A 26,459-nucleotide genomic window follows, 5' to 3' on the forward strand; every position below is an offset into this window, starting at 1 on the left:
GGAAGTGTGTGTGTCCGTGTATGAATTTAGCATGCAGCTGCTACATTGTCTTTGCTGTAAGCAGCAATTAGGGTAGTACCACTACTGTATTATGAATTGTGATCTAAAGAACAAAACAATACCTATATATTATTCTGATTTATACATCTCTTACATACTTTCCTTAAAGAAATGTGTTGTTCACTTGCTATTTAAATAACTGGAATGTCGAGTTTCCTACAACAGGATGAGCTAAGGACAGTTAATTCATATTAGGTGTATCCCGATTTAATTTAAATATCTTGGGCATTATTCAGTGCTGGAAAAATAGTCCTACTCAAATGTATTATAGTGCAAAATGTCAGTCCATTTTCACTAGGGTCTGAATTACACATGAAAGATTATGGCAGATTTTTTGTAAATACTGTATAGTTAATAAATTCCATATATGAAAATGCGAACTTCAAAGCACTTGCACAACAATATCTATCATGTTAGAGTACTATTACACACATATATGTGTGTATATATATATATGTATATGTATATATATGTAGTATTAAAAATGTTTTACTTCCATCAACTAAATTATTCCCTATTTGATCCTAGTCTATATATTTTTTTACATCCTGGGAGTCTGACCACATCTCTGTGAGCAGGCATCTCTTATGGACAGCTCCCTTGGGGGCCTTTCACACCACTGCCAGTTGTTGCTGTATCAAACTCAATTGTTCTCTTTGGTACTGAAGCAAATAGAGTCATTAATTACTTTCTATCAGCTGGCCTGAGTACAAAACGCGATCAATAACCCGGCATTTGTCATTCACTATAGTGGAGCATGCTTCCCATACGCAAAATAATAAACCTTACAGGGTTTGGCCACAGAGGTAGCAGGGTGGCAATAATGGGGGTTGGAGTTGTGCGTATTTTCATTTTTTTTCTTCTCTAAATTACCTGAATTTGATACCAGGTCGATTCCCATGCAATTGTATACGTGTGTAAAAAGAATATTTATGTTACAAAATTATTGTATGTCTTGGAAATACGTAACTAATATAAATATAAAATTAAAATGGCCGTCAACCGATGATTTTGTTTCTTTCCATGAGAAAGATCGGTGCCTTTCCAAACTCCAAATATCAATTTATATTTGCTCTGTATGGTTTTTTTTTTGTAAAAGATATTTATCAAGTATTGAACCAATTAATTTAAATTAAAGTGCATCTCTCTCAAAAGATCTAAAGCAGCTACTGGGACTTTTCCAGATTAACTGTTGTGTAATATTAATGAACTTTAATCAGGGTAACTTTAGGCCTATATTTGAAAAAGCCTCCCTCTGTGATGTTTTGTTGGTATTTTATTGATCATTGTCACACTTGAGTGTATTCATTTTGACATCTCTCGGTATTAACACCCCAGTAACGAGGGACCAGACTCTATCAGATCAGATAACCAGCTCTATAAAACAGGCTCCTCTCTACGGGTTTGACACCCAGGGGTCACGACCCCCAGCAGGAGGTGGGCTGCAGCAATTCTGTGCTCAAGAGTGCTTGCCGTTTACCTGCATTAGTGAACAGACAAACCACAGAAGATAATATTGAGAAATTAACAAAGAGGCAGCATCCTTGTGGTTTTCTTGTTTGAAATTCGCAAATGAAACTCGATTTTTCAGGGAACACGATATAGTTGTTTTTGTTGTTGTTTTTTCTAAAGCTTATGAGTGGTCTGTTGTGGCTACACAGGTGTTGCTATGTGTACTATCTGTGGGAAGATGCATTTCCTACTCTTACATCCTAATTCATCCTAATTCTGATAAGATCTTATCTCTAAAAGTGGTGTTTTTTGAAAGCCTAATGTCTCACTGTCAATTCATTGATCTTTGTTTGAATTATTTATCTACAAATTCTCAAATCAGGTGTGACATCTTGTTCAGTGTGTGATCTTGCTTCTATTTCTTTTACGAGTGACAGGGACACAGGAGGTGAAATGACGCGCTCAGGGTCACACAAGTTCTCAGTCGCACAGCATGGTTTCAAGGCAAATGCTTTAACATTAAGCAAAGGCATCAATGCAGGGTTTTAGAGCAAGGTTTCATTTAAATTTGGACGCTTTCTGAGTGAAAATTGAATTCTCATTGCTGAGTTTTATTGTAAAAAGCAAACCAAATAAACATTTAAAAATAAATTCTTAGTGTCCCTATTTTGTAATTTTAAACAAAAAAAGTTAAATCTCTATTATAGGATATTAATCTGTTTGAATGGAAAAAAACTAAACAAATGCATATGTGTGTGTGTGTGTGTGTGTGTGTGTGTATATGCATATATATGTATATATACACATACACACATTTAATATGTCTAATTGCTGCTTTTCCAATGTTACTAATCTATTTTTTTACAGAAGAATAATAGCTTGTTCTTTAAATTAAAATATCATGTTTTAAATTGAAGGAGATCAGACAGCTATGTGGAAAACATTAGTTTCTTAGAAGCCATTGTGCTCTCAGTTCAGGATACAAACACACACACACACCAAGGACTGTAACCTCCACTGCTTCTCTAACTATGCTTGTTTTGAGAAGCCTGTGATGCGGAAAGGCTGTACAGCAAACAACTGTATCGAAAGAGGTGGTGGCAAAACCAGGGCTATTAATTTCATGTAATGTTTCTGCATGTTTAAGGGGTTTATTAATTTAATTTTGCACTGCTGAACAGTGCACTGTCTGACAGTGGTGAGCAGGACTCTTTGTTGTTTTTGTTGTTGTTGTTGTTGTGCCTTTCTCATCAGACCACATGCATGACACTAGCGTTCTCCATCATTTAGCGCTGCTGCCTCGGTGATGCTGTGTTCTGGAACACAATTAATGCATTTTTTTAAGCTGGTAATGCAGCGCTCCATTAATTCTCAGCATCAGTGCCCATAATTGACTTTTTTCTGACATGATTTCTCTTTATGTGAAATCCTTCCTTCTATTTTTTAACGTTCCGCGGATCCAGTGGTATCATTTACAGCCAATCAGGTCGCTTAATGACGTGTCTTTTTGAATGCAGATGCACTTCAGAGAATGACAGGAAAAGCAGGCAGTGGATCTTTCTATGCGAGATAAGATGTTGTGTACAGCTGTGGAGCTTTTCTCACCGATATTCCAGCCAACCGCTTTTTCAAGATGAGGATGATTTTAAAAGAGTAATCAGATTGGCAAAGGTCTGCTGTGGAGGTTCACTGCAGTGCACTGTGCCTCTCATTCCTCCTGCTTTGCCTTTTACTCGAGGTGTTTACTAGAACTGTAGGTCAGAAATATATATTTTATCTAGAGATTAGTTACCTTAGATTTTATCATTGTAAGTTTTATTTTGCTTGTCACGTGTCTACTTTACTGTAAAAGAAACCGTATCCATTTTTATGACCATGAAATTCTGTCCTGTCCCTGCACATCATGTGTAACTTGGAACCTGTAACTGCAGAGATGGTTTTCTCAACTTAAATATTGTAGCCTTTGAATCAGTTTGGTATCATTTCAACAGGGCTTCCTGCCTCTTATATCAACCCTTCAACCAATACCCCCACCCCTCCCCTTCTTGCCACTAACTCCTCAAGGTGTCATGACCTTTATTTTTTGCATGTTATTTATTACTAGCAGCCTCCACCCACTCCTCCCAAGAAGCTAAAATCACATTGGAAGCCTTCCAGGATGCACAAGTGAAAGAATTCAAAAAGCTAGGTCACTCCAACCAGCTCATTGCAAACCATGAATACATTCACATTAACCTTTAGTCTAAGAGACCATAATCAGCTAATCATTATTTACAACAAGCGTACATAGTCATGTTAGTTTTTAGACATGTGCTAATCGGCTATTAATCATCATATTGTGGAATTATGTTTTTAAAGAAATGTTTAGATGTTAAGGTATATCTTTTATTTTATGTATTTAGACATGGGATTAAACTATTTGTTCCCCCCCGCTTCCCCCTCCCAGTGACTGGAATAAATACCACTTAATTTTTTTCAAATGACAAAAATTTGCCAGAAAATCAATTCTTAGGATGTCAGCACATTAATGAGATTTTTTATTATTATTCTTCACGGGTTGTCAAAAAACAAAATTACAAATTTCTGTGGTGTAACAGTCCTGCTAATACAAAAGGACTCTTTTGAACAGAGCACTTATAGTATAGTTTTTCCACAATCAACACCGAGGCAATAAGGGGAAAAAGTAACATTGTTGCCACTAATTTAAGCAGTGTCCTTGAAAGACCTTTAGTCATAACCTGCTGTTTCTTTCTAGATGCTGATGGGCATTCCTGAAATCAGATAGCCTGCCCTGACCCTGTAGTAGCAGTGTAAGGAATTAAACCGCCAACGTTGCCATAATTACTATGTGTCCTCATTGGGATGTCATTCTGTAAATAAGTAAAAGTGGACAAGTCACGAAATGTCTCACCCAAGCTTAATTTTCCTGGGCTAGTTATGCATCCAACAGGCAATAGCATTCTGTTTTACATAATGAGATACACAAAGAAATCTGGATATGGATTCAGGGCCTACAATGGAAGCAATAAGTTGAGGCGCATACTCGGTTGCTGAAGTAATTGGTTTATATATCTGCAAGCAGTGATACCAATCTTTACACAGATAGAACTGAAGCCCAGTCTTCTCCTCTAGGCTATTTCTTTTGTCTTTTCAATAGCTTGCACATCCGAGAGAGAGGAATAGGGGGGGAAAAATGTTAATTTGCGAATTAATAGCTTTTCTCTGCGGAATTGCAAATTCTCTTAAATGTCACTTTGTACAACGTGCGGGGGGCTATCCACGAAAGAAACAATCATGAGAACTACCCCCCCTCCTCCTCTACTGCCAACGCCACCAATAGCCGGCAAGTGTAACATGCTACTTTTAATTTGCAATAACACATGACAATGGCAGATTAATGGCTCTTATGACACCTGTGTCCCTGAAGCTCCTCTTCCGAAGACCTGGTGTACATAACGCATGTCACACTACATTATCTCAACATCCTTCTTTTAATGGGGACCTTTTTTAAGGGCACTGCTGACTTGGAAGTTAGGAGATACAGAATCCCAGACTGCTGCACTGGCATTGAGCCATAGCAGGGTTAAAACAAATACCCGTCTCCAGACTTGTGGCTATATGGACTACCAATCTATCATACTATTACCACACATTGCTGCCTCTGACCTGGTTTATTCCATGTGTTGGTATATTTGTGTATTTCTTTTTTAAATAGCTGTGTATTTTTCAGTTATTACTATCTAATCAAGATGAGATATACCAAGCCAAACAAGGCTCAGGTAGCCTAGGGCTACTGTGCTACTATGAAATTTAAACCATGTATTAACTGTCGTACAGCCTCCCTGATGTCTCTGTGTGAAATAAGGACTAAGTTTAAATAAAGCATAGCTTTTTAGACAATTGGCAGGGGCTCAAATAACAAGCCTTGAAGTCTTCATTAGGGTCTTATTATTGAAGTGAACCGTTTAAATGATAGGTGGAGCTCTATAGCAGTGACTTATATCCACTGTTTAATGCAAACACATTACAATACATGAAAATATATGATTGTCTATGTTATAGTTTTGATAACAATATTAAGGTCAAACATTCAATATTTTAATTAAGTGCCTGTTGTCAGGGCAATCATGAGTAATTAAGGAAAATACAAACGTATATTTGTAGTATTATTGTAAGTATTTGAGGAACGAGGGTTGTTGGGATTAGTGTTGCATATTATCCTCATCATGCATTATGTAATAATAACAATATGTATGCATGTTAAAATATTTAAATTAAAAAATATATTATTATTGTAATTTTATACATTATCTTGAATAGCAAATTGATGACTGCTTCTGGAAATCTAAAGTACACAATTGACTTTCCTTCAAACAAAACAATAATACAGTACGATTTAAACAGGTACAGGAATGAACTGTAATTATGTAAATATAATATATTGTTAAACCTGTGAAATGTAGGTAACTGTACAGAGAGTAATGCTGGTGTAAACAAGTTGCAGAATACTGATACATGCAATGCCCACATAACAAAAGCCTCTTTAACAATCAACTGATCTTGAGTAGCTCTCCACAAGGGAGGCCTTAAGCAGATTTTTGAACAGAGATAAAACATCCACATGCTTATGTTTTAGGTGCTGTCTTACTGTTCTTTATTGAAACTGTAATTGTTAAATAAACCATCTAAAAACTACATTTATATCTCCTTCACTGTCTGCAAGTTCACATGGACGCAGCCCAGACATTTAAATCGAGGGAAATTGCACATTAGGCGGATAATTTGAAACAGAGATGCGGAGGAAACATGTGGTCTGTCATCGAGTAGACCTCAAAAACAAAAGCCAAGTACTCTCTGAAATCATTTCACACCTTCACTTCTAATGCCTTTGCATGCCCTTGCTATGTCAATCTTAATCAAAATACAAGCCGAGTTACACTCAATGACTGGCGTCTGACGAGGAACGTACTAATCTCCCCTGCCATTCACCTTCTGACCAGTGCTCCTCCCTCTGGGGTTTGAAAAAGAAAGCTTTTTCAGTTAAGATAAGTCCATAAATTCTTACAATGGCTGTTATACAGCCATTTGACTTTGGCCACTATGTTTTTATCAAGAGAAAAAAAAGCCTTTGTTATGGTCAGTTATTCCTATTTTTATTTTGGTTCCAGGTAATTTACCACAAAGCTATCATTAGTCATATCCTTACTCACTTCACCCCCCCACTCCACAAACACAGTAGTCTCTGAAATTCTGTGATTGACCAAGCAAAGCAAATGTTTTGCAAACCCAACTTATAATATCCTATTTTCCTCCCCCGAGTGGTAACCCACTCCAGAGAAGTAAAGAAATGGAAAAAAAGAGAATCAGGCCACCCGCTTTGATAAATGGTGGTTTTAGAAATAATTTCCAACCAGATCAGCCCCTCGCAGAACTCTGGTGTTACTACACCTGCTCAATTTTTCACTAGGGAGATGTTTATTCAATAGCATTAAAAAGCCTATTGCCTGCAAAACCGATAATCTATAAGCCCTCGGGCAGCCTGTATCCACTCACTCACTCACTCAAAAAAAAGAAAAGAAAAAAAAATCATTCTGCTTTGAGTTGCTGAGTTGAAATGTCTTCTACATCAGCAGTGCTTTCTCCAGCTGACCTGGGTGGTTGGCTACATCATTTTGACATGTAATTATCCTAACTCTTCTTAATCATTTCAGTTCAGATTAATTGCTGAAGACAACACTGACAAAAGTGGAGGTCAAGTATTGAAATAAAAAAGGAGTTTGGTTCCTTAGTCTCTACTGTGTCTTCCATCTGAATGGACTGGGAACACGACAAGCATTATTTAAACAGCGTGAAAACTAAGCTAACTTTACTGGAATCATAATAAAAAAAAACATATTTTGTAAGAAGGGATGAAAATTGATTAAGCAGGTGACAATTTGTAAAGCTTTACTTTCCTTGTATCTCTGTGTCACATAATTGGGAAATTGATGAACAATGACATTAAATGTCTTCCAAAATTAAAAGTAATTAATATATTGTTGTCATTACATTCACACCCCTTTGATTCTTTTCTATTTCTGTATGCCTAGTAATTATTATATTGCTGTGGTAATCGTAAATAGAGGTTTGAGTGCATGATCTCTAGTAATGCTATGTTAATGAGCACAATTTAATTTAGACGAGATTTTAAATGTTCAAGTGCCCCCTCAAAGGGGTTCTGTACTTATACTATAATTCATTCATCTTAAATTAAGATCTGCAAAAGTATTTTTTCCACTTCCTCCTTGCATCGGAGTGATCTCTATGCGTGGAACACTTTAAGCTCTGGTGCACAGCCATTCAAATGATCTCTCTATGATGCCATCCATGGTGCATGCTGTCTAATAATTTACACTTGCGGGCATATCACATTACACCAAATCAAAAACCAGTGTTAAACCATTTAAAAAACGTGAATCCAGACCTGTAGGAAAGCTAAGATGCTTAAGTGGGAGGCACGTGGGTCCCATAGTTAGAAAAGCTAACCATTTCTGCAAGTGACAAGACACACAAAAATAAATGATAGTGTCCCTGCTCTTACCATCGTCTCGTTTCCTCTTTTCGCCGTTCGACCGGGGAATACCCAGAATGCCGTTGATGGAGTAAGAGCCCACTGGATCATTGGAAGCACTGGATACAGGCGGGGAAGCGGTGCTTGGTACTGAGAGAGAGGGATATATGATGGGAAATAATTGTAATCGGCTCAGGAGAACAATCTGTTATAAAGTAGGTATCACTGCAGCTGACTGGAGAAGACTTTGTGAACTCCCCCCCCCCCAAAAAAAAACAAAAAACAACTTGACTTAGTATATAAGTTAATATGTTGTGTGAAGGGGGCTCTAATTGTATATCTCATCTTGTGTGAGAGGGAACTGGCTGCACAAACCACGCAAAATAACATCTCTTATAAAACAGACACCCTTCACACAACATATTAACTTATATGCTAAGGGCTATCTTTGCACTGTCTTAACTAATTTTAAATCATACACATAAGCACTAAACACAAATATCTTTAGAGATACATATATATTTAAATTTAAATATAACAATCAACCTCCTTTCTCACCATCTAAAAATGATTTGGTCCAGGATGCGCTGTAACTGACCTACAGTAACCGATCTGTGTTGTATTTTCATGCTGGTTAATTGTAATAAAACTATTGTACATCCTGTGAAACTGGCACCCACTAGCATTTAAGTTTCTTGAATTGTCATTGGTAACTGAGGACCGTTTAAATCCTGATAATTCTCTGCACAGGATGACATTTATCACAAGATAGGAGGTACTGGAATGTTTGCAAATGCTGCTCTGTGATTGGCTGGTTCCTCTTATGTGATTTATGATATTACATTTAAACACTCTTTTGAAAGTGTGCATTTTAAAATTAAGAAGCCCTTGTTCTGGCAGCTTTATATTGCAATACTCACAGTGCATCTTATTTATAATATTATACTGTATAAACTCAAGGAATATAGATTTTAATCTTTAGTATTAAAACATGTTGTATATTAGCACATAAATAGTAGAAAACACAATAACATTTGCAGAATGCTGTAAATATTGCTTTTCATTTGTAACCACTTTAGCTTTTATCTTACCTATGGTGTGGCCGGGTGTTGAGAGGGGAGTTCCTGTTCCATCAGGGGATGGGTGAAAAGGCTGCTGAACTTTGGTCCGTATAATCCTGCACAGTAATATTTAAAAGACGGTTAATAAATTGTTCTTCTACCTTTACTTTTTTTTTGTGATAAAGTAGTTGATTTAGAGGAGTCGACATTTGTTTGTTTATCTGAGGCCAATGTACGGAATATAGTAATTGTTTCCCTGAATCCTATTCTTTCTGCTAATCATATATTTTGGTTTTGTGGTGAAAGGAATACTTTACACCAGTACGAAGAATTGAATAGAATCTATCCATGAGAATGTTTCTTATCAAATTTGATTCAATTTTTTGTATTATTGTAGAGTAACTGTGCCTTTAAGGTGAGATATGGGGAAAGTCTTCATTGCACTTTGGTCTGAATGATCTTGCAAACAAACCATGAAATCACATCAATTCACCTCAATGATCAGCTTCACTGACTCTACCTGGCCCAGACTAATCAGCTCTCTCCTCCTCTCTCTCCCTTTCTTTCTGGAACAGTTACAGGAGTACCCGAGACTCTTGGCTTCTCACTTCCCAGATCAAACATCTCTGTATAACTCAACAGCCCCAAGTGCCAATGCGGATGAGGATCTATTGATCGGGGCTTGGGGATAAAAAGTTGGGGATTAGTCACACGCAAACAGATGCAAATAGAAAGCTATAAATTATATGTGACAGGAAAGCAATAGTGCCTTATTGCTTTGCACAAGCTTACTCCGGCACTAGATTCCTTTAATCTGAACGACACTTTTGCAAGAGGAAAAAAAAAACAGAAGCTGCCACAATAATTTGTAAACTTTTAAACTATTTATCATGAATGACGGTGTCCATTTTCAGTTCCCGTTCCCGTTCCAGTAGCACCATAGAGCTGTTTGATAATCTTATACTGAGGAGTTCAAAAGGATAATCTCAATTTTTCTGTAGCTTTGTGTCTGAGTTTTGCATTCACAGTGTTACCTGTGCATGCAGTTTTCTGCTGTTTGACATGAATTTTGTGAAATATTTTTTTATTTAGTGCCAAAATGAATTTATTTATCTATTTATCTTTTACTTTTGTAGAGATAAATACATCATCAAAAAAGAACAGTCTATATAGAATAACACTAAATAATTATGAATGTTGCATTATATGCTCCTATGATATAATGGACCTGCTATTTTAAGTTACATATTTTTATTGACAAATGTCTTGTTGTAGCAGGCAGCTAAGAGTTAATAACCAAAGGAGTCTATATACATCAAACCTCCATTGATTTCAATGACTTAGGCAGCCTCCAATCTCCCTCAATGCACTGTCCTTGGGGCAAGGCGACAAAAGCTACAAGCCTTTTCTAGAAAACACATATCAATATTTTATTTGGATTTTTAACTTCCCTCCATAACAATTATTTGACCCCTTGACTCATGTGAGCCACATAAATTCAGGGACTTTATTTGGAATCCATGTTCTTGATATTGAATAAGCAATTTGGGAGGGTGAATTAATGACTTCAGCTGTTGCTGAAAATTCCCTGAAGAAATATTAAAATTGCTTTGAGTCTGAATCGATAGCATTGAAAGCCATTGAGGACCTTGGCTTTTTTAATGTCTACAAGCAGGTACTTGGTGGTAATTCCTTGCAGCAGCTGAGACACAAAGTACAACCTCATCTCAGTGTAATCTTTAATAATTCATGCAGGTAAAAAGTGTTTAAAGCTAGAACATCCTCTTTTGTCAACAGACCTCAGGTCAGTTTCGTTACAACATAAACCTAGACATGGCGTCTCTCTTTTCTTATGTCTAATTTATGTTGTAGAGTTAAACCTCTTAGCACTGTAATGCTATATCAGCTTGTTAATAAAAATCACCCTTAAAGCAACTATATTCCCTGTGTTGGAAGATATTGGGTCAAACTCTGCGTGTTCAATGCACATTTTCCATTGCTGTCATGCCAAGTAACTGAAAATGATTAATTATGCATTTTACTTTGTGAAATTGTATTATCAAAACTTTAATATATAGAACAACAAAATTGAAAGCTATGTTTTGAGAACAACATTAATATTTCTGAAAATAAATGCAATTCTAAGTTTAGGATTCTAGTTAGTTTAATATGCTGCATAAGTATATCTTTTCTGTGCTGTGCTATTGTTTTGCTCATTTACATTTGTTAGAGCTATTCCAGACAATAAATTAAGAGCTACCTGAAATTGTCATTATTGACAACAAGCTATTCCAAGCTTTTGATCAATCTTAGCAAATAAAATGTACATCTTGATCAATTAATTCCTTTTAACTAATCAATATACACAGTAATATGATTTCCAGTAGAAAAGTCTGCATGTGTCTCTTTGTGTGTCAAGTTGTTCTTAAAAGTTTAAAGATTAAAATAGTACTCTGCACTATGACTCAAAGTCTGCTTACATAAAGAGAAGTATTCAAAGATAGCTGCTCTTTAGTCCATTGATGAAAATACCAAAAGATCCTTCAACTTCCTCTGGTAATAGAAATAAATTTCTTTGTATTTGCATTTTAATTTCCCACATAAACAAAGGCCCATAGAGTGCTTCATTTCTAAATCGCTCGCTTGAATTTAATTAGAAATGAAAAGTTTATAGGGGTCTTTTAATACGATTAATGCACATTTAAAATTTATCACATACATGTGTTGGAACCTGCTCAAATTGCCCTTTTTTAAGCAATCACGGTGCATGAAATGAATTTTTTCAACCTTTCTTTTTTTTCCTTTTTTTTTTTTAAGCTGTCTTGTGTGAGGCTGCCCATGCTCTCCAATCAGCTCATTAAAATGTAATGCTGATGCCAGCTCTATGGAAGACTGCCTCCTAAGCAAAGTTCATTACTTGTGTTCCCGGGTAGGGGGTTTTCTCTTTACCGTGTTCTCTTTCCCTTTCTGCTTTCCCTCCTTCTTGGTTACTTTGTTTACCCTTGTACCTTTTATAGTAAAAGATGAGGGTTTAGATGAGATTTGCTACTCGTGTTGTTTGTTTTGTTTGTTAGGATGTATTTCCCCCACCAGAGTAAGAGGCTGGAGCTGCATATAATTATCAAAGCTTTACCTGAAAATAAATCAATAATCTATCCATCTATAGATTTGTTTTTCTTTAATCCATTACATTTTTATATTTCGCTTAATAAATAATGAAATTTAGATCATAATCAACATCACAATTGATACTGTAGCCAACCACCACAAACACAACTTATGTTTATTTTTACCGCTCAGTTCACTCAGAAAATGCACAGAGACAAATACATCTTTGACAAATCTCACTTTGTCTTCATTGTCTGCTTTGTGGGATGGATTTCCAGTAAAGTTCATTTCACCCCTCCCCGTGTTGCGGTTTTACATTTTAGAAGTGAGAATTTATATATATATACCTTATCATAAACTTTTCATAAGACAATGTATGATCGCTTTCAAGCTTTTGTTCCATTAATTTCCTTTTCATAATAAAAATTGAGAGGTGTCATAAATGGTTATAATAGAATTGTAATTACTTTCCAGTTTTCATTTGTTTTTGTTAAATAAAACAGAATCAGTTAAAAGGAAACCTTGACTACCATTTCTGACCAGCTTTACACTACCATATGAACTAAGGCATTTATTTTCAGTAACAATAAAAGGTTGTAGCTGTAGACTTATAACTTCTGTAAACTGAATAGCTGATACAATACTTTTGTTATGTGCTGAGGTATATAGTATGGTTCCCATTGCTATTTTCCTCACTTTTTCAGATATAGGCCACTCTGGGTTTATTTGAAAACATAACTATCACTTCACAATGAAGAAACTACCTTTTCTAACACATTAGCTCTAGTATTGAACTATTGTGCTGTGTATTTCCCGGTGCCAGTGGATCTGGTTACAGAGTATTGATCGGTTTTCATCCAGACAGATGTGATTTTGGTGCTCTCAGCTTTAGATCTACTGCTGTAAAGGCTGATTGTTGAAGGATTTGGGATTGAATTGCACTATAGAGACCACCCTCGATGAAAAACATTATATATATATATATATATATATATATATATATATATATATATATATATATATATACACACACACCCACACACATGCAATATCTATGTTTATGTACGGAGAACGGTCTATACGTGTAAGGATCACGGATTTTCACTGATTTGTAGGAATCATTTTACCAAGTACTGGATAAAATAGCGCCTCATATGCCTTTCAATTATAGGCTACGGGTCATTTAATAAAAGTCGACATATATTTATAATTATCTCCCGACTATTCGACAGTGGTTTATTTAAAGCGGAATGCATATTTTTTTCACTTTGATTATTAATCAATCAATTCACAATCACCTGTGATAGGGATGTTGAAAATGTAGTTTAAATGATATACTTAGTACAAATAAAATACTTTTAGATCCTTACATTTGAAAACATTCTAGAAGTTCATCGTTAGCTCGGAAAACTGCCGACATTTACTTGCCTATACAAACTATTCCCCTGATGAATAAGTTTTAAACCATTTGAACTTTTCCCAAATATGACTAGGGAGACAAAAACAAATAAAAAATAATGCGTACTTTTCCCCTCCAAAATATGCTGTACCAAATCCACTTTGTCTCCAACAAGTGGCTATACATTGGTGGCATGATATCAGTTTCTGTTCATGCACTTTCTTAAAATGGATTACTATTATTATAATCAAATCTGAACAGAATATATTTTCCTTATTCTGAAATGTCACCATTATTATTATTATTATTATTATTATTATTATTATTATTATTATTATTATTATTATTATTATTATTACTGCAACTGTGGTATTGATCATGCACACTATTATTATTATTTTTGAACATGCAAAAAAAAACATATATATATATATATATATATATATATATATATATATATATATATAATAGAAGTTCATTGTTTCATGTATTTGGGTAATTTGCTTGTTTTACCAGTATGTGGTTCGAGTTTGGCCTGTGTAACTCTATAGACCCATGGTACATTATTTTTGGTTACAATGTAAATATATTTTCCACGTTGATCGATTAAACGTTGGGTGCAGTTCACATTGCCGTACATGACTGATGCTGCTGTAACCTTCTCTTCTATATTTTAGTGTGATAATTGATATATGTTTTACCTGTTGATGGAGGACACACTGGGGACAGTATCGTTGTCGCAGATGCCTTCTGCCAGCAGCCGGTCTCTGATCTCCCAGGCGAACATGGTGGGGTTCTGGCGCTTGTATTCTGCGATTTTATCCACGACTTTGGGAGTCGCCACTTTGGGTTTGGATCCCCCAATAACTCCGGGTTTAATGCTGCCGGTCTCGTAGTATCTGCAATGCAAAAGAGACAATAATAATAATAAATAACACTAATAAGTATCAGTATAAGTATATAGTCTATATTATTTTTTAAAGAAAACGAGAAATCCTCAATGGACAATTTCAAATAGCCTAACACCTATTTCAACCTATTGCAGAATATTATAAAAGTTATGTATTTCCTTTCTTAATTCCAGTTGCAGTTTGTCAAAATGAAAAAAATACAACTCAATTCGGATGTTTTTAAGAAAATGCAAGTACACAAAATAGTGCGTTAATCCCAAGGAAGCGGATTTTTTTTTTTTATTTAAATCTGGGAAGTAGTGTAATCGATCACAATATGTGGTTAAATTCGTGAATAAAACAAATATAAAATCGCGAAAGACAGTTATTTCTGATACTGAAATTGTTTCATTGAACAGTATTCCCTATACTTCACACGAAACTAACGAATAAAACGGGATAAAACACTGAATCAAAGGGCTAATGTACATCTCACACGAATTAATAAAAGTACCGAATGGGTTAAATGATAGCCTACATAAACAACAAACTTAAGAAACATGCATTTAAAAAGGAATACATGCTACCAATTGAAATCATCTTTCAGAACATTTTGGTGAAACATTCCAAATGCATAAAATAAAATACCTTTTAAAATCCTTTTGATAGCTGAAAAATATTTCAAAAACATTCAAACTGCCGTATGTAACATGATCCCAGTACAACACTGATTTTTTGTTTCTCTTCACTTTCTCATTTGGCCATAATAGACTATGTGTTTGTGTGGGGGGGTGAATACCATTAAACTCTCGGTGATATTGCAGTTTTAAAATGGATGTACTAATAATGCGTATTTTACAGCATTAAATGCGATGTTTTTTAGGCATTGTCTCCATGTTTAATATATCAGGTCCAGGGTGTACAAAACAAATGCATTCAAACACTGTTCTCAAGCTGTCCGTGTGTTTTGCCTCAACATCATGTAGTTTGGTGGGTTTTCAGATTGGGCCCTTTAATTGAATATTGACTCACCTGCAGCCACTGTGCACGCCTGTGAATTGTGTTAACACTTCTAGGTCCTTTAATTTGAAATGCCCCTCACTGTTCAGTAAGATTGAACCTGAAGCCTCGATTATTATTATTGTTGTTGATTTAATTAGGCTCATTGACATGTTTTTTTTTTTTTTTTGGTTCTAGTTAACTTTTGTGTAGTGCAAATATTTAGGTTTGCATGTACACTACTATTGTGTGCGACTGTGTCCTCTTACCTGCCCAGGATTTTGCTGACACAGCCGTGGCTGACCCTCAATTGTCTGGAGATGTCGCAGGGTCTCACTCCCTGGTGTGCGAGCTCTACGATTCTCTGCCTGACCACATCAGGTAGGGGTCTGCCATTCACAAACACCCCGCCTAGCTGGTTGACACCCCCATGCCCTACATGGGAGACAACACCACAAACAGAGAAACATAACATTACATACATGGAGTGGAAAAAATAATTCAAGAACAACTGTTGCAGAGAGCTATACAAACTCAAACACTTTTGCAGGACATAACAGAAAAAAAATATATTTGGGTTTTGACATCACACCTGCATATTACCATTAGAGTAGTAAGTGGGTTCCTAATAATTCATTTCAACATCTTAATAATAATTTCTGCAATTGAATATGTAATATGAGTTTTCTTTTCACAAATAGATTTGATCTTCATAAACAAAAAATACGTATATCAACACCTTGCACCTTTAAACTGTATTTAATATCGCTTCTTTACCTCTGTGTTGAATTTCCAAAGTTATTTTTATATTATATATATATTGTATTATTATTATTTTTAAATATATGATTCTGTCTCACTTGATATTATCCACGGTCAACATCCAAGCTTTGTGTATACGCAAACTAAAACGTATTATTAAGTATACATATTGTAAATAGTGGCTTTTAAATATGTATAATAAATGCCGTTGTGTTTTTTCTCTCGGCTGTATTGGATTTAATCTGTCCAAATACAAATTATTATGTAACAACAATCAACGCATAAAATACTAAAACATATTTAATATTCTACTAGTTAGATTAATATTCTCTAAAATAATGTATTTGTGATCATAACTTGAACTGTATAGAAATGGAAAATTAAAGGAAACCCAATGCAGATTATATTATATATCAATATGTTTGAACTAATACAGTAATCATGGTCCATTTAATGTATCTTTGCACTTAGACACATTTAAATTAACCTATTTTAGGCCTTATTCCTTTAACGATAAACTCAATAATTCCCAATTTACATTTTTCGAGATAGATTGATTGCTGAATTGTTCTGCTTCGAACAACACCAATTCATGACACAAAAATGTCCATGGTAATCCAACTCACAGCTCACCAATTTATTTGTAATGGCAGAGACTAGTTTTATTTTCCTATACTGTTCAACTCCAGCCCAGCACATGTCGTAGCTATTATGTTACAAGCTGTTTAATTTTCCCAGTACATTTATTGTAAATAATTAAAAAGAGCTTTGATAACTCATATTACAGATTATTTAGAAAAGGCAGAGGGGGAATAAATAGGGATTAATTATTTAAAAATTGAATAGACTTATTTGATAGGCTAACATGCGATTTGCAATGATTGATTTTTTTTATATTTATTTGTTATATTATTCTACTCCTGTTGGTTTCAGATTTCTACTGTATTCTATTTTACACGTTTTAAACTTCATTCAAGTTTTATTTTACACCCAAGACAACGGAGAGTGCAGTTGTCCCAATTGTTTCACACACAAACACACATATACACACACACACACACATACATACACACAGACACACACATACACACACACACACACACACACACACACACATACATACATATATATATATATATATATATATATATATATATATATATATATATATATATATATACACACACACACACAGACGCTCTCACACACTTATTGTGTGTGTATATTCATTCATCACATATTCTCATCCCCCATTTTTGAATACACCTCTTCACGGTTGCACATTCAATTTATATTTACGTTGCTTGTAGATTCAATTATTTCAATTAATACCACTTTTCTATTTTAATAATCGCGTATTTACTGAATCAAAAGCAAAATGTAGCAATTTTTATTAACGCATCGTCACGAATTGCACCTGACTGTAAGAACACAGATCGTTAGCTTTTGCAATTATGCAACAATCTGAAATACATTTACATTACACCTGACACAGACAGTAACATTGTATATGTGCTGTGTAGTTTGTGTTGTTTGGGGGGCGATTTGGCACATCGGTCCTCCATTTAGCAACTGAAGCACGAGAAACTGCATATACACACGCGTACATTTGTCCACGCGTCGCATGGAATCGGGTGATCAGGCATTTCTTCCGTACAAACTGACATGTGAAATGCATTGCATGCTTCAAATCTGTATAGGCAACAACGATATCCAAATCAATTAAACATGCGTGTCTACATTGTGCATATTTCTGCAAAACACTTTTTTTCTACTCACGGTGCATCGCTGAGAACGGGTCTGCTTTGCAGTGAATATCCATGGGATAGCAAAGAAAAGAAAGATAATCAACTGAAGTCGCCGTTTCGCCTCGGGAATGCAGCTTAAAATTCAAAGAAACGAAAAATGACTACAAGATGCCAAAAAATAGCAGTCTACCCCCGAAACCAATCGATCGGTAGGTAACTTCTGAAAAAAATGGCAAAGTTCTTCTTTCGCGTTTATCAGTCCTTGCAACGCAGATATAGAGATCTGTCAGGTGAAGAACATGACCAATACTTGTTTTTAAAACGTATTGTGAGATCAAATTCGCAATTCGCTGCTTGTATTAGATGGTTTGGGACCACATCATGACGAGATAAGAGGCTCGGTTCTGCTCAAGGAGTCTTCCTGTGTCCTCTTTGGAAACTGCAGTAGAAATTCCTCCTGATGGTCTCGGTCGCTGTGGTTGGCAGGTCTTGGGTTTGATCAGATATGTACAGAGATGACAGGGAAAACATGGACACACCGAAAGTGTCTGGTGGTCTTTTTTTTTCTAGAGATGGGATGTGCTTGCTAGAAGCTTTGGATTGAGAATGAAGCCCCTCTCCTTGTGTGTCTGTTTCTAAAAGCTGCATTCAACCCCCCCCCACCTCCCTCCAGATCCCCCCCTTGCTCAGAGATGGATGACTTGTCAGACAAAGGCAATAGATTCCAACACTTTGTGATTCGCCAACGCAAAAAACTGGAGCCCAAATGAGGAGGTCCCTTCATCTGACACCTCGAAAGGGGAGGGAAAGAAACAGGGAAATGATTTAGAGTTGGGCATAAGAAAAAGGGAAAAATTAAAAGGACAAGAGAAAAGAAAGCACACACATTGATTGCAACCGATCTCTTTATTTGGACTCACACGTGGTTGTGTGCTACATAGAAAGTTTAAAAGGGCAATTTTAAACATTTTCATAATGTTAGCTTACAATCAGCAACATACATTCTACTTTAATAATAGTAGTAGTAATAAATATAATGCAGTGTGTATATCTGTATGTATGTATGATATATATGTGTGTAAATATCTGTATATGTCTATATATATTTATCTCTATGTGTTTGTGTGTATTTATATATATATATATATATATATATATATATATATATATATATATATATATATATAGATAGATAGATAGATAGATAGATATCGATATATATATATATATATATATATATATATATATAGATAGATAGATAGATACATATATATATATATATATATATATATATATATATATATATATATATATATATATATATATAGATAGATAGATAGATAGATATAGGCCTGTGTTTACATATATTTTGATATATATGTGTAAACACACAAACACCCACACAAGCCCCGTAAGTTCTACAATGTACATGTATGTGTATGATTTTAATAATACATGAATTGTGTATCTGTTTATATATCTATGTGTTTACTTGTCTTATTTATTTGGAGGCGGGGGTGTGTAGTTGGGGCTGGGGTTAAAGAGCTGGGCTCCTAAGTGTTTTGTGTTTCTCTGTTGTGTTTGGTATTCTTCTGTAGATGGCGCTCCTTGGTTTCATTTGTCTTACATCCTTAGATCTTCCCGATAACAGTCTCAGAAAAAAAAGTTGGTTTAACTTTAGACTGCAGTAGTAGTAGTCTCATGATAGCCGGATTTAAACGAAAATACGCGAATGTAATAACACAGTGAACTAAATATATACCTGAATTATATAAACTAACAAGTATGGCTTAATCAATCAAGAAGTGAAAAGAAAATCATGGCTGTCTGTCGGCAGATTACTTGTCATTTCTTGTTATTGCCATTAAAGTCAAGAATAATTCAAAAGGCTTTTTTTTTCAGACGCAGAGAGTAAGTTCAGTGTTGACTTGTCATTTACAGAGGCTCGTCATTTTTTAATAACCAATTAAAATAATCCCCAAAAATTAAATCATAAATATATAGATTTAAATATGCAAATATTCAGCTGCAGTGAGTCATTACCAAGGCCTTTGTTGTCGTGTAGGTTTAGAAAAATACATGACATGAGTGAAATGCGTGTATGTATGTATGTATCTATCTATCTGCACATACACACACACACATATACCACCTGGGTGTTTTAGATACTAGGTAATATAAATAACTTTCATATTATAAAGTACCTTTTAAATAATATTAATTTAAAATAATTAAATATGAATTGGACTTAAGTTGCTTTTTGGCTTGTTCTGATGCAGAAGTGTGTATATGTTAATACAACTCATAAATGGAAAATAAATCTCGCAAGGTTTCAATTTGGGTACCCGGTTCATAATTAAACAATCACCCTGTTTGCTCACTTTATATGTAATCTGTACTTAAAGATTCGTGAGCAGCACAGAAAGGGACAAGATATACAAGATTGTTAAAGTTTGGAGAGGAAAGTAAAACAGGTTTAAATCCTCTATCCGTACAGCTTCTAAGTAAGGATCCTTGGAGGAGTTTCATTAACCTTTATAGAAAGAAGCCGCCAGAATTTACACTTCAAAAACCTTGCCCGCCCCTTAAAGGAAATTAAAGAAAAATAAACTTTTCTCTCTCTCTCCACCCCCCCCCCTCCAGATACTTATCTCTGGATTTGCGTCATTACCTCACCAATACAATTGATCAATTCAATAAACCTACAGGTAATTTAGGTAATCTGTAATGCCACATGGTCTTACACGAAGTCTTATTTTCTTATATTGAATCAGCTCTAGCTCTACTACTAGTTGTTGTTGTAGTAATAATAATAAAACTGCTTGCAAGTATGACCACTACTTATCTGAAGGTGTTGGTGCGTATGTTTTTATTCAATTCAATTCAAAATAGCTTTATTGGCAGCACAAGATGACATGTATTGTCAAATCATTGAGAGAAAATAACTAAAGGTAACAAAGATGAAGTACAAACAATAATATTTATTCCACTTCAGTTATTTTCCATTGTATAGGCTACCGTAATTGTAGGATGATTCGATTCAATCATCTTTACTTTCGACTAATACATAAAGTGTAAACAAAATATCTGCCGTTTGTTAGTGGATTGGTTTAAAATTGTAAAATGTAATCATTTCATTGTAGTACTACGTGAACTGTGTGTCTCAGACGTGTAAGTGACTGAACCTGGGTGTGTATGCATATATATATATATATATATATATATATATATATATATATATATATATATGTGTGTGTGTGTGTGTGTGTGTGTGTGCGTTTGATTTTTGTTCTGAAACAGTCATATTTAGACACTGCAAACTGGGGAGATTTCGGGGTATCTCATAGGGAGCAGGAGGCCACTTCCAGTGCTCTGCCTTCTGGTCAGGTTTGGGGATGATTTTTCTTTTTGTTACTGTTTTTGGAGAGAGCTTCTGGTACAATATGTAGCACCATGGGCTGTAATTTCACACTCCACTGCACATTTCCCCTAAAGCTACATTCCTTTTTTTTTTCTATAAGACCCCCTGAAATCTTTTTCCCCCTCTACCCTTCTGCACTGCGATATTTGGTACTAGCAATGCAAAATAATAGGACCAATATTGTTAATACAAAATTATTCAGCACAAACCAGTCACGCTAAAGCTGTTTGATGTTGTGTTGAAATAGTTTGTCGTTGTTTTGCATCGGCCTGTTTTGAATGTTAATGGCACACGTGTAAGACTTTCTATTCTCAGTTCGACATCTAACCCCTCTTCTTTATGATGGACCCGTCTATACAAGTCCGACACAAGGCGACGATTCTATAAAGCACCCCAAATCAGTGATGGGTTCTTGCATTTGTTGCTCAAGTGTGTGACCTGGTTGTCATTGCATTTCTTAGAAGTGTATTAATTATTTCTATTATATTAAGAATATGTTGCGGAAAAGTTGGGTTGGCTATATGGTTGGATGCAAAACGCGCATATGGGTGTACACCACAGACACTGTTTTATTATTGCGTTAGTATTAGTATTTTTTTCTAGTACTTTATTATTATTATTATTATTATTATTATTATTATTATTATTATTATTATTATTATTATTATTATTAATTGTTGTTGTTCCTGTTGTTGTTGTCATCCCTACATTCACCACCCTCTCTTGGGACTTTCATACATGACTGACACTTAACATTTTATTGAACGAGACGTGGAAATAATATATATAATGGTGTTTTTGCTAAAACAGATTAGAATATAAGATGGAAGGAATCAGTATACCATATGTCTGATTTAGATTCATTTTATTTTTTATTTTATTTTTACGGAAAAACATGATATCTGACCTCCAAATATAATTCTTGATTTCCACTGTATGTATGCGAATAACGCAAGAAGAAAACGTTAACAAAAGTATTAATATGAACACCCAAAACATTGCACCCAAAGTGCTTATTTTTGCAACACTAAAGCAAAACGGAAAACAAATAGGACACCATAAAGCAATATACCGCAGTTAAACAGTTAAAATGTTGATATATATTGATGATGCATCCAATTTAGATAACCTTCTCTGTGTGAATGGGTAGGTGAATACAAAACTTTTTGTCTGTGTGTATCAGGAAATAAATAAATAAAACATAATTTAAAAGCTGCAATACTACTAATTTTTGTCTCCAGACTATCTGATGTACATGTGCAAAAAAACAACAAATATAGTTATAAAACAAAGGTAGTAAATAAACTGAGCAGTTTGGAGTGATGGGTGGGATACCCACAAAGGTAGGATTTGATCCTAAAAAATATTGAACCTTTTTTTAAAGAGAGTTGACGCCTAATTAAAAGAGGTTTGTTACAGTGACAGAAAGCCATTCATCTTTAGCCTCAGCTGTTAATGGCCTGTGGATTAGTGGGATTGAGAATGAAGGCAGAGGGAGAGAGAAACAGGGACAGATCCGAGGAGCTCAGGAGCCACAAAGCCTCCAGTCTGTCACACCACCTTGTCCAACACTAAGTTAGCCAAGTGAACAGTAATGCACTTCCTATGAGAAGGGGGGAAATCCGTGTTTCTTCAATTTTCTGCAGCCTCTGGTTCCTGTTCCCATTCACCTTAATATTATCATGCCAACGTCACCAATCGATATGGCTTTTCTCCCCTAGACCTGCCGTGCACTTCAGTTGGGAGCTGGCATCACTGGGTGTAAGTTGAACATCAAAACCTTCTAGATGTCTGGAGAGATTATTTCTGTCATCCTAAAATTGAATGTATGGATTTAATGTTTCCGAGTTGCTTATTATGGATGTAGCATTAGTGATTGCGAAAAAGAAAAATGTATATTTGGAAATGTGGACGCTTGAATTTATATCAAATTGTAAAGTGCATGTGCGGAATAGACGATTTAAACGTAAAATGCATGTTATGTATATATATATATATATATATATATATATATATATATATATATATATATATATATATATATAATTTTGTTGTTGTTGATTTTTAGTGTCATACTTTTTGTGTGGATTACTATTTTTGTTTTCATCGTGAAAGCAACCAAGATATGTGTCCTTCAATCGTTAAGTCATGTCATTGATTTCGTTAATTTATAGACAATTTAAAAGGCAAGGCCTGTAGTCGTGTGAATTACATGTATTACTCGTGTTAACAGGTTAGGTACTAAATTATAAATTAAAATATAATGTTAAAAAGTCAAATGCAGCTATATGTGTTTTCTCTCTCTATATATAAAAAGTATGTTGTAGTGTCTATCTTCTTGTATTTAATGTACGTTAAAAGCTACAATCCACGTCTAGAAACTCAATCATAATAATACATATACACGTTCAGTAACATTTCGAAAGCTTTTGACTATATGAAACTATACAACTATACGGGAAATTAAACCATAACTAAAATAAATTTATCAAAATTTATTTTAAGGAGAAACGCTTAAAAATAAATGTCTACATATCAAAGTCAAACCCATGGTATGCGACCACATTTCAATGGATTTTGTACGTTTTCATCCCAATTGACCTCAAAAGAATAGCCAGGTCATGCAAGAAGAAAGTATCGCAAAAACGTCTGGGTTTTATTGTATTTATTTGATAGTGATCGGTGAACACCTTAGTTAATATGATGTGTGAAGATTTTAAATGACATTTTGTAATACATAAATACAATTTACAGGGCTTGTAACTAAAACTCTCGGTTTCCAAGACCCTTTCGTATAGAAATATACTTGTGTATCGGGAATACACCTGTCAGTCATTAGGATTAAAGCTAAAACTTGTGTCAAACAATTAAACAAACGAATCGTTTTTTATTATATATAAGGGTGGATACATATAAGATTGGAAAACTGCTCAGAATTGGTTTTTAATCTAGTTTAAAACGTTAAGCTTCCCTCTATTAGCTGCGTCCTTACATTGCTTATTCATAGTCTATAGGGCGAACAGATGGACCATCAATTTAATTCTCTCCTCGACACCATCAGAGATTGATTTTGTACTTGCTTTTAATTTTGCCATAATTAATTAGATCATTACAACTGTTTTTCATTGATCTCCCCATTCAAACCTAAAATGGAAAGGTGAATTACTATGTGATCTGTGTTTTCTATTATATGAACTGGTTGGACGATGTGTGTGTTTTTTTGTGTGTGTGTGTGTGTGTGTGCGCTTTTTTGAGAGACACATTGACACAGACCAACCAATCAGATGTATTTGTATTTATATATATATATATATATATATATATATATATATATATATATATATATATATATATATATATGTGGAAATTACAGTATTACAGTAACTGAAAACGTATAATCTTAATGTTCATATAACAATATAGTTCTAACTGCGGAATAATATTATAGTTCCTGCTTGGAGTTCAAAATAATTACCCGGTGTGATGGAAACATCTAAATTGTAGGTTAAAAGGATTCAACAAGGGTTAACAACGGTTGTCTATGCACGTTTCCCTATTCATGTTAAGACTACAATGACCAAGCTATCAATAATAATAATAATAATAATAATAATAATAATAATAATAATAATAATAATAGTAACAATAATAATTATAATAATGTTACTGTATTTTGTGTATGCACTATAACGATGACATGAAATAATAATAATAATAATAAAAAAGTATAAAACCTCAAAAAGGCTATAATTGTAGAGGCAAAATGACACCACAGAAGCAAAACAAATACATTATGGAGTGTTTTCTCTGCCCAGACATTGTAAGATACAGGCTGCTATTGTCATATGTGTTTTTATATGTAGTGAAATTCCAATATTGCTAAATATTTTATACATCAACCAGCTAAACAAACAACGTAGACCTTTGAAATGGGGGGAATATATCAATATTAATAAATAAACAAACCCAGATGTTATTAAACGTTGTTACATTTTACATTACAAATCCTCTGCCAACGACCACTTTAGTTTTCTTGATAAATTGTTTGACCTGATTTAAAAAAAAAATACAGCATTAAAGCCCAGTTGTATGAATTAATTATGTAATTAATTAATCCGGAGAACATTGCCCACACAGATTGGTTGAGATATTTTAATTTGTTCTGAATAGATGTAGAAAATTAAAAACAGCACCTGTTATTATTATATATGACCAATATCTGTAAACTATGTAAACATTAGCCTATTCAACGCCATATATAGTAAATCGTGTGCCACTACCGAAATGGTGATGTAACTAATATCTCATTAAATAAATATGTACAATTACATAAAAAATACAATAACACTGTTTTAGGGGCTGCAACAACATAGGTCACCAAGGCTAACCTCTTGCAAAGTAAACCCATGATCTTATCTTGCAACAGAAGCCAATACTCCTCTCTGGGCAGCAAACAAACTCTCTGACACGGTTTGTGAGAATCAGGGGGAGAGAGAAAGGAAATCCTTACCTGATCGCCCAATGCTGTGAGCCATGGCCGCTCCCTGTCTAATGGTCCGTCTCTGCGATGCAGCCGACTAGATCTGTCCGGCCTCCTGCGCGCTCTCCCCGGCTGGACGTCTCGTCTTTCCCCGCTGGCTCTCCGAATCTATGAGCGATCATCCACAACTAAACGGTTTAGACGACAACAAAAAAGAAAAAAAGGGAAGCTCACCCTGCTCTATTGGGCTGGGGATTGATAAAAGAGAAAAATAGCAATCAAAGCAAATAAAGCGTTTCAGGTGTTGTATAAAGAGAAAGAATAAAACTTGGCTGCTAGAAATAAAGGACACTTTGTATAGGGAGGTCTGTCCAGGAGGCTATTTCCTTCATTAGCAGGGAACTGAAGGTAGGAGCTAAAATGCTGCATATTAATTCATACCGTTAACTATGAAATAAAAGTGTTTTTAATTTCTTACATTGATTTTCAAATGCTGTCTTCCTCAATAACTTCCTTGAAGTTTAAACCC

General features: G+C 34.7%; 1 protein-coding gene across 5 annotated transcripts in view; it reads right to left on the reverse strand.

Moving 5' to 3' along the window:
- Positions 1-26,161, reverse strand: part of pax2a (paired box 2a) — a 44,716-nt gene extending 18,555 nt beyond the window's left edge. For 4 of the 5 annotated variants that reach the window (XM_066693321.1, XM_066693322.1, XM_066693318.1 and 1 more), the window contains exons 1-5: positions 18,061-18,661; positions 15,789-15,954; positions 14,332-14,529; positions 9,154-9,239; positions 8,093-8,212 (exon numbers count right to left, since the gene is read on the reverse strand). In XM_066693321.1, the coding sequence (XP_066549418.1) occupies positions 8,093-8,212; positions 9,154-9,239; positions 14,332-14,529; positions 15,789-15,954; positions 18,061-18,103 (613 nt within the window). In that variant the 5' untranslated portion in view covers positions 18,104-18,661. Of the gene's footprint in view, positions 1-8,092; positions 8,213-9,153; positions 9,240-14,331; positions 14,530-15,788; positions 15,955-18,060; positions 18,662-25,960 lie in introns of those variants that run through there. The other variant, XM_066693319.1, reaches the window with a different exon arrangement.
- Between the last annotated feature and the right edge of the window lie 298 nt (positions 26,162-26,459).

Source organism: Amia ocellicauda, chromosome 20 (assembly GCF_036373705.1).
Source record: "Amia ocellicauda isolate fAmiCal2 chromosome 20, fAmiCal2.hap1, whole genome shotgun sequence".
In the NCBI taxonomy this organism is placed as follows: domain Eukaryota; kingdom Metazoa; phylum Chordata; class Actinopteri; order Amiiformes; family Amiidae; genus Amia; species Amia ocellicauda.